This window comes from Nannobrachium achirus (assembly GCF_963921795.1).
Source record: "Nannobrachium achirus genome assembly, chromosome: 17".
Taxonomy (NCBI): Eukaryota; Metazoa; Chordata; class Actinopteri; order Myctophiformes; family Myctophidae; genus Nannobrachium; species Nannobrachium achirus.
In genome coordinates, this window is record NC_137824.1 from 52,320,072 (window position 1) to 52,330,527 (window position 10,456).

General features: G+C 45.7%; 1 protein-coding gene across 1 annotated transcript in view; it reads left to right on the plus strand.

The window, feature by feature from the left end:
- The window catches only part of fat4 (FAT atypical cadherin 4), a gene marked incomplete at its 5' end in the record, with an annotated part of 157,505 nt that extends 149,401 nt beyond the window's left edge, over positions 1–8,104 (plus strand). The window contains 3 exons of the mRNA XM_080745854.1: positions 318–535; positions 2,637–2,898; positions 5,560–8,104. Of these exons, the coding sequence (XP_080601980.1) occupies positions 318–535; positions 2,637–2,898; positions 5,560–7,478 (2,399 nt within the window). The 3' untranslated portion in view covers positions 7,479–8,104. The remainder of the gene's footprint in view (positions 1–317; positions 536–2,636; positions 2,899–5,559) is intronic.
- Positions 8,105–10,456: the final 2,352 nt, after the last annotated feature.

Genomic DNA, 10,456 nt, shown 5'->3' on the forward strand with positions numbered 1-10,456 from the left:
GGTCGTAGAAAAAAAGGGATGTGGGTGGAAAACCGACCAAAGCTGACCGTCAGCCAGCGCTGGAGTAGAAGAACAAATCGCTGCTGTAATCCCCTGTGGATCATCCGTCTGCGTCAGACTACAAAACACAATTTGCTCGACTGTCTGAGCCTTAACACAAAGGGTCCTCTCGTCTTTCTTGTTGTCCTACATCATCATCTGTTTTAATGTACTTGAACATGCAACTGTGCGAGCGTCTACTTCAGTCTGGTCGTCTGTTTTTCGACTTTTAGCACAAATTCCTGACACGTCCTCCCCTCTCTCTCGTGGTCCAACAGACATGACCGCGGACACGGCCCTGTCCCTGGACGGCACCGGGCGCCTGGACTACTCCCTGAGGCAGGGCCCCAAGCGGGACGCGCTGCTGCGGCAGACCCTCCAGGGCGCCACGCCCGGCCCTGCAGGCCCCAGGAGCCTGGAGGTCAAGTTCAGGACGCGCAGCAAGACCGGCACCCTGCTGCACGTGCAGGAGACCAGCAACTACACCACCGTGAAGGTTAGTGAGCGAATGTACATACACATACACACACACACACACACACACACACACACACACACACACACACACACACACACACACACACACACACACACACACACACACACACACACAGACACACACACACACACACACTTAGAGTTCTCTCACATACTGACATAATGTGTCACATTATTAGTATAGTGTGTTTTTGAGCAGTGCCCCAAAAATGTCCTTTCCCCCCAAAAATGTCAAGACCCTAAAACATTTTGGCACAAACAACAAAGTTTGTTGTACACCCAGGGTCCCATTGTGCAAGCTTTGCAGGATGCGCTGTGATTGGCCAGGAGCTTTTACTATGGTGAAAGAAATGCAAATGCCCTCTTTCCATGCTATACCTGAAGGCAGCATTCAAGAGAATTGCCTTGTCCAAGCTCTCCTGAACTTGAATGCAGTATCTTATGTTGAAAGAATTGCCCTCTCTGTGTAGAAAACCATGCTGTACGCCACATTGCCTTTTTTATGCTTAGTTTAGTGTGGTATCAAGTACTGGAAATAGCCGACCTCCAAGCTCACAACGCGTTGTGAGCTTGGAGGTCGGCTATTTTCAATATTTTCACCAAAAGGCCCTTTTAGAAATTTCAGCCCATGCCTCTCTACTACAGCTACCATGGCTAGCTATACTGTAGATTAGAAGAAGAATATTGAATGTTCTGTGAGTAACAGCACTTTAAGTGTAGAACATTTTACTACAAATGGGAGGCATCATGGGGATACGTTCTATTCAGACAGGGGTTATACAGTATGTACAGTATGTGCAGTAGGCCTATACTGCCTATACTGTATGTTGAGGTATAAATAACAATAATAGATAAACCCAGAAATGGTTTCTCCAGGTACGGTATGCTCGGTGGGCTTTGGGGGGAAAGGAAGGGGTGGGCGACTTTCCATTTTCCGTCAATTCATCCGGAAGCTACTTATCATTGCCGATTTCTGGGGCATTTCAATCGTGAGGAAGGAGAGCGAGATGACTTTTCCATTGAAGTCGGAAACCCACATATGAGATTACCATGCGCGGCGCAAGCCGCAAATGCAGCGTCCAAGCCAAAGTGAGCTTGATGAATTTGTTTTAAAGACACAGCGTGTCGTTTTTTGGACTAAAGGGTATTTGCTTTAGTTTTTTTCCTCTCTTTTGTTGTTGTTAGCTATAGCCTACTGATTATCCTTCAGCTACAACCAAGGTACACATCAAGCTGTGAGACCATGATTTATTGCATCCACCTTTGAGAGTGGGATTATATGCCTCAAACCATGTTGAAGTTCAGCAGGTTTTGAACGCAGTGTACCTATTCAGACATATTTTAATGCACACTAGTATGTCCCAATGCAGTGATTCTCGATATGGGGTTCCGGCGACCTTGAGGGGGGTTCCACCAGTTCCCCATCAAATGTATTATTGTTAAACGTCAACATTGACCCATACAGCACCACCTATGGCAAGGATCATGGCACAGCATAGAGTTAACCCCGCAAGGCCCAGCGTTGCTTTTTGGCAACATTTTTTTAATCATTTTTAAAAAAATGTTATAATTAGTTTTCCTGTTCTTTTTTCACATTAACATCACCATTAAATCCTATTGTTTGGTATTACAATGCCATTGGCCACGATATTTGCATATAAATACCCCCCACAGAGACTGACATTCACACCTCCCAGAGAAGTTGAAATTCCAGTGTCTGGACGAACAACATCTCACTTTTTAACTGAAGCTATTCCTCACTAAAACATAAGTAAAATGCCCGTAATATTCGTGAACATTAGAATGTCTAGAACACGTGCATATGTTAATATTGTGAAACATATCCCCAAAATGCAAATTAGAGCATGATTTATGATTTATGGCTATAAAACCTTACAAAAACATTATACATTTTTTTTAAAATTACATTTTCCTGTGATTAGGACTCCTACAACACCATCTGATTTAAAAAAAAAATTAAAAAAAATTGGCCAGTAGAAATTAATTCGGGTCTTGCAGGGTTAAGGGGAGACCTTGAAAATTGAAAGTTTGAGAAACACTGCCTTATGCTCTGCCATGTGCCCTCTCTCCACCCGCAGCTGAAGAACGGTAACATCCACTACATCTCTGATGCGGGTGTCGGGGGGAAGGTGGAGCGCTCGGTAGGCGAGACGACCGTGTCGGACGGTCTGTGGCACACCCTCCGGCTGGTCAGGAACGGCTCGGCCACGGCGCTCCACGTGGACGGCGCCCACCCCAGGGTCATCCAGCACGACACCCAGGACTTTGGGGGCCTCGGCGTCTTGACCCTCTCCCTGGGAGGGATCCCACCAGGGCCGGCACAGCAGAAGACCGCAGCAGGTGGGCAGAAGGGGTTTGTCAGTGGGGATAGTGACGGCAGAGAGGTGTGTGTGTGTGTGTGTGTGTGTGTGTGTGTGTGTGTGTGTGTGTGTGTGTGTGTGTGTGTGTGTGTGTGTGTGTGTGTGTGTGTGTGTGTGTGTGTGTGTGTGTGTGTGTCTGTGTTAAGGTCAAGGATGGGACGATATGAAAATGTCATGTCACAATTATTGTGACCCAAAATATCCCCAACATCCATTATCCTGGGGGGAAAGATTTGTCAAAAATAGCAGATCTACAAGCTCACAACGGGTCGCGGCGCGTTGTGAGCTAGTAGATCCATTTTATGAATTATGTGTTTAAATGGTACTGGATATGCAGCTGGTACTGGATATGATCTCAGTGGTACTGGATATGATCTCAGCGCATGACAGGGGATAATTTACGATAAATTTAAATCTCCACAATACGATTATTGTGAGTGTTTTTTATCACGATAAACGATAACAATGATTATCGTCCCATCCCTAGTGTGTGTGTGTGTGTGTGTGTGTGTGTGTGTGTGTGTGTGTGTGTGTGTGTGTGTGTGTATGTGCGTGCGTACGTGCGTGTGTGGGCGTGCACGCGCGCAATATAAAAGAGTGTGTGCACATCCTTAAGAATACACTGTCTGGAATCCTCTTTTTTTTCTGCTAGCCCAATGTGACTCTCAAGCTGCTGACCATATTTGGTAGCAGTCCAATAACGCTCCGTGGACCCAGCCTGAAATACGGTTTTATTTGACATTGGCGAGATTTACCTTGTCATGAATTTACAGTAGTTGAGTAAATGTTGCTTTATCTAAGTATTATTTATGGACTTGCGCGACTAATACTAATTTGATTTGACTTCATCTCGGAGTTCCCCCCCCTCTTGATGGTTTCTGGTGTTTTCATCCTATTTCCACGGGCTCTCATCTCGGGGTTTTGACCTAAATCGCATATCAAATGTCCTTGACTTGAAAACTGTTTGGACAGGGTGAAGGCGAGGGCTTCCAGTGGGAGGAAACGCAACACTGTAAATTTCTAGATTTGTTCAGGGGAGGGGGATATAACTAACCCAATATTCTGTACTAATATGGTAAAAATGAATCATTTGAATGATGTGTTGTCCTCTTCTACACACAAGGATCAGGATATATGGATTTAACCCATTTAGGCCTAGAATTATTGACTGCTTTAACTGTTGAAAAATAGCAGATATACAAGCTCACAGCGCGGCGCATGTAGATCTGCTATTTTTGAAAAAAAGTCGTGAAAATGTGTGCAAATCTTTGAATATATGTATTTTTTAGAGCGAACGTTTGTAACTCAAATTTTGCTTCTGGGGGGGTCCCTGGAACTAGATATTTTGAGATGCGGGTCCTTGGCCAAATAAATATCAGTTTGGGGGTCCTTCACATGAAAAGGTTTGAGAACCACTGACATAGTAGTTTCTAAAGAACAGACTAACTGAGCTCCAGTTAAGTGAAAAGGATCTTTTCTTTGACGATGGCTGGCCAGATTGCTGACATAGAAACATAGGGTTTTCAAAAAATCTTAGAAGGATTCAAAAGACACTTATAGAATCGGGTCAAAATTCAAATTTTCACGATTTTTCAAAAATAGCAGATCTACAAGCTTGCAGCGCGGCACTCGGTGCCACGCTGTGAGCTTGTATATCTGCTATTTTTCAATAGTTAAAGCATAAAATAATGATACACAAATTGTGTACCCGTTCTAAATGGATTTAACCATGAATAGATTCTGAGCACGCAGGTCTGTGGCAAGCTGCCTCTCTTCGAACAATAATTGCCTCGTTCTTTTATATTGATGGTCACACCTGGGCCAAGACCTGCATTAGCCTACCTCTTAGTCCACAGTCAATGTGCTCTGTTGCGCGTTCCCTGCACAAGAGCTAATGAAAAGAAACAACTGGATTTAATCTGTACAGGGATAAATTCAATAAAAAAATCTATTTACATCAGTGAGGCAGCTTTGTTAGGCAATACACAAAGCAAAAAAGATTGAATTAGTCACATTCAAACATTCATCCATCCCAGATGTGTGCATCTTGAAGCCATAATAGCTCTGACGATGGATTCCCTGGCAGCAAAAAGACAATGATTTTCTTCTAGAAAATAATCATATTTCTTTCTCTCAAATTTGCCAGTGATTTATCCACCCCGTTTTAAAATGTGATTTGTTGAGAAGGTGTTCTCCACATGTAAATTTCACTTGTTCTTTGTCCGAGGCTTGAATCAATTATCGGACTAAACCTTGTTCTTTCTAAATCTGACTGAATACAGCTCTCAGTTCCTGTTGTACAGGAAGAGCGCTATATTTATGGACAGTCAATTGTCAGTTTTAGTTCCAGACAAATTCATGTTTATTTCTCCCTCGCCTGCGAATTAAACTCCTTTGTCCCACAGTTTTCTGCTTTATTCACTCTAATAGACCATTGTCTTGATTTATTCAAAGTTCAAACATCTTTCTACTGTTTTGTTTAACTGTTGTATCAAAATAAAATAAATGTAATAATAATAAAATAATTTAGTGCACACATTATTGTCTTGTCAATGTGGCTTTGGAGCTTGTACTAGAAAATCATATTGGTTAAAAGCACCATACAAATGACTAAAATATCAAATGTATATGTCATCTGCAGGTTTCGACGGCTGCCTGGCCTATGTGAAATACAACGGGGAGAACATGCCGTTTTACGGGGAGCACCGCCTTGTGACGCTGTCTAAGACCAGCTCTGCTGTCAAGATTGGCTGCCGGGGCCCTAACCTGTGCGAGAGCAGCCCTTGCTGGGATGGCCTGATGTGTGTGAACCAGTGGTACACCTACCAATGTGTGCCACCAGGGGACTGTGCGTCCAGTCCTTGTCAGAACGGCGGGAGCTGCGTACCCGAACCGCGCTCGGGCTTCACTTGCACCTGCTCGGAGTTCTACACAGGCAAGACCTGTGAAACACTGGTGGCATGCCTTGGCGTGCAGTGCCCCCCGGGCAATGTCTGCAAGACGGCCAACAATGGAGGGTTTGTGTGTAGCGCCAGCCCCGTGGCAGAAGAGATGGTTCTCCCCATCTGGGCTGTGCCTGCTATTGTGGGCAGCTGTGCCACGATCCTTGCCATGGTGGTGCTGGGCCTGATCTTGTGCAACTATTGCAGAGATCGCAACAAGACCAAAGTGCCAAAGGAGTCCAAGGAGAAGAAGCCCAAGGAGAAGAAAAAGAAAAAGAAGAAGAAGGGTAGCGAGAATGTGGCCTTTGACGACCCAGACAACATCCCGCCGTACGGAGATGACATGACGGTGCGGAAACAGCCAGAAGGGAACCCCAAACCTGACATCATTGAGCGCGAGAACCCGTACCTGATCTATGACGAAACGGACATTCCCCACAACAATGAGACCGTCCCCAGTGCCCCCTGTGCCCCGTGCAGCGGTCCAGAGCCAGACATTGAGCACTATGACATTGACAACGCGAGTAGCATCGCTCCCTCGGATGCGGACATCATCCAGCACTACAAGCAGTTCCGCAGTCACACGCCCAAGTTCTCCATTCAGAGACACAGCCCCCTGGGCTTTGCACGCCAGTCCCCTTTGCCACTGGGGGCCACAAGCTACACCTACCAGCCTCAGTACACGCAAGCACTGAGGTCCACCCCTCTCAGCCACGCGCATTCTGCCTGCCCCACTCCCAACCCCCTCTCCAGGCACAGCCCGGCCCCATTTAATAAACCGTCCTCGTTCTACCGCAACACGCCGACTCGAGAGATGAATTTGGCCCGCCGCGACGGCAGCCCACTGGACCTGCACGGTGAGGTCTGCCAGCCGCCAGCGCCCATGTTTAACTATGCCACACGGCTGGGCCGCCGCAGTAAGAGCCCGCAAACAATGGCGATGGGCCACGGGCACAGCTCGCGGCCGGGTAGCCGGCTCAAGCAGCCAATCGAGCAGATACCACTGGAGACGGGGCCACCAGTGGGACTGTCCATCGAGGAGGTGGAGCGGCTCAACACGCCGCGTCCGCGCAACCCCAGCATCTGCAGCGCCGACCACGGGCGCTCCAGCTCCGAGGAGGACTGCCGCAGGCCGCTGTCACGGGTGCGCAACCCGGCCGACGGCATCCCCGCGCCAGAGTCGTCATCTGAGAGCGACTCCCACGACTCCTTCACGTGCTCCGAAATGGAGTACGACCGGGAGAAGCCGCCTGCGTCCTATGGGTCTCGTGTGCCCAAACTGTCGCAGGTCAATGAGTCCGATGCTGATGACGAGGACTACGGAGGGCGGCTGCGGCAGAGGCGCTACTCGAGTCGCAGGGCTGAAGGGGGGCCTGGCGCGGCCCAGAGCATGGCTGGTGAGCAGCACCACACCCTGCCCCACAAACTGGGCCCACAGGCCGGGGGCTTCAACTGGGACAACCTGTTGAGCTGGGGTCCCGGATTTGGACATTACGTGGATGTGTTCAAGGACCTTGCCTTGCTCCCAGAGAACGCGGCAGCGAAAGACATTGAAATGAACAGTGGGGACGGCTCGGTGACCATTCTGAACGAAGGAGAAGCCGAGCAATATGTATGAGACTATTTATTTACAATGCTGTACAATATGGTGAAAAATGGAAGACTGTACATTTCAGATAACATTGGGACTACTCGTTTGTTTCTTTATTAAATATTGTAAGACGACTTTCAATGCAGTAAGGCAGAAAATCCTGTTAAAGTGATTGTGTTTGTAGTTAGCCTCCTTGGAATAGTTTACCTGTCTGTTTCAGATCTCACCTCAGCTGTTAGTACTGTACAATCATGCATTCATCTCTGACGCCTCATTACAGTGAGTCCACTTTGAGACACTGAACAAAAAACAAAAAATACTGGTCTGAATTCAATTTAGTGTCTACATTGCAACGCTCCATTCATTTTTTCTTAATCAAACATGTCTGTTCCTTATTACCAATTATTGGCCCCTCCTTTACAAAAAACTTCTGTCACGTTCACAGCTGAAAGATAAGATCAGTGATAACATTGAAATACCGGTACTCACAGGAAGAGAATTCCAATACAGCAATAGCAAAACCACGGTTTGTACTTCTCATATAGCCTACTTAAAAGGAAGCATATGTGTTTGATCTACCTGCACCTGTAGGTGCGTGGACACAGCCTTCGGTGTGAAAATGAATGCACCATTTTACTTGCACGGTAATGGAGGCCCCGCCAATGTTATGATTCTAGCTTGATATTTAATCCCTGGCTCTATTTTCCCCTTTCTTTTTTCTGGAGCACCTCTCTCCACCCTTTGTTTATCACTCTCTCTCTCTCTCTCTCTCTCTCTCTCTCTCTCGCTTTCCTCTCTCTGATTCTCCATTTGCCTATATCTCTCTCTCTCTACGTCTTTCTCTCTCCCCCCTTTTTTTCCTCTTTCCTCTTTCTGCCCGGGTGTTTTTTCTCACAAAAAGACTGGCTAAATGCTCCAGTGAGGATTAATCAAGTCTCCTGCCTTACAGACATTTGAGGATTTGAGTATGAGGGAGGACATGCTTTTGTTTTTTTCTTTTTTCTTACTTTTATTTTTGGCCTACGTTCGCTTGGGGAGTCATTTTGGGGGATAGTTTGTCTTTGTCACAAAACCGTGCTTGCATTTTCTGACCAGCCAAGATTTCACACAAAGATAACGTATGGATCCAACAAAAAAGAAAAGAAAGGAAAAAAGAAAAAAGGATGAACTTGTGTGTAAAAAAAAAGGAGAAAAAAAGAAACTGAGAAATCATGGATGATCATTTGTTGTCAGTGTCTTTGTCCATTATTTTGACATTTATTTTTGGTTTCTACTTTTTTTGTACCGTTTATTAACTTAAATTACTTAAGCTGTGTTTTTATGGATATTTTCATATGCTGAAATGTATGTTCTTACTTTCGGGGAAAGTAAGATTGAAGACTTATTTTTTACATTTGTTACATATGTAACATCAGTATTTTCCACTTTTGATAAAACTGTAACATGCTGTATGCTTTGTACCTGTAAAAAGCCAATAACAGAATAAAAAAAGGTATTTATTTAAAGAAGTGCTTACTTCAGCAGTTTTTCCACATTTCGGGAGAGCAGCTTCATTTCGGTACTGTCGGGGATATCTTAAAATAACGATTCCCTAGAATAGTAATGGGCTCAGATAACATCCCGTTCCCGATAGTGTGGGTGGTAAGGGATTCTATACTCAGAAAGAGATTGTTCAGACTCAGAGCAGTTTTTAAATAAAACCGTGTTTGAATTGAGAGGAACATTGCAAAGGCAAATTGAGGACCCAGGGTGAACCTGAGACTGCCGAGCTCTCGGCCAAACACAACATCCAGTGGACTCTGAGCAATGCAGACTTCTATATTGCTTTCAACAATTATTTACATCTGGGTTATGGAGCAGAAACCTATTTCTTCTTTTTCTTTTCGGTCATAGCTCAGTGATATCCAGTGTGCAGCACGCTTATCTTCTCTGTCATCGGGATGACATACAGAGGCTTCGCTTAAAGTTTAAGCGAAGGAGAGAAAGATAGAGAAAGTCAAGTAGAATGAGAGAGGGAAGTAGAAAGAGAAAGAAAGAAAGACATAGTGAGTCTTGGAGTTGTGAACCGGGAGAAGCATGGCAGCCAAGAAGCTGGGTAAATTACTACAGTATAAGGGTCTCACTTCTTGAGAGACTGTCAATGTCCCACAGAGAGCAACCCCCCCACACACACACTGATGCAGAGATAATAATAACCCTCAGAATGATAATGAGACCGAGGCGGGTGGATGCATATGGGTCTCCGGTCGTGGTGGTTGGCAATGGTGGAGGGAGGAGTACTTTTGTGTAAATAAGAAAGGAGATAAATAAGCTCACAGTGTGCTCTACCCCGCTCTGGCCCTGGTAGATCCAATACACTGGAGGGGCAACATGTCAGGGGATGGAGAATTTATGGAGAAAGGGAAATACACACATATGCACACCTATAGGTGAGAAGGAGCTTGAAGCATGTGTGTACTCAAAGGGCACATTGTTCTGTGGCTTTACTAGGGATGTAAGACACTCATGAGGACTGACATGAATATGTCTTCCTGATTCTTTTTTTAAGGATAGGCAGGGAGGTTCTCTGCTGTTTTTGGAAGCCAGCCAGATTGGCTGCTGGACGTTAAAGTTTGCCAGTAGAGAAGGCAGAGCAGCAGCATGACGGCTTCCAGGATTAATTGCGGCATAATTCCTACGTGTGAACATATTGCATGTTACAGCTTTGTGGACACATTCATTCTACTTTGCGAAAATAAAGGCAGTGTTATTCCAGTCCCTTCACGTGCATACAGTATGAGCTCTATTTTCAGCCAGCGGCGAGGTACTGCTGTTTGCAGTGGTGCCCGCCACAACAGCAAACTGCCACACCACCGTGCACAACCGCACATGATTGAGGTTGCTGGTTTTGCAGAGCCACACAGCAGATATCAACATACGCTGCATGACGTTATAAACATGTGGAGTTAAAATTGGACTGAATTGCTTTTCCAAGTGTGTTCGAGACGTAAATGCCAACTAAAAAG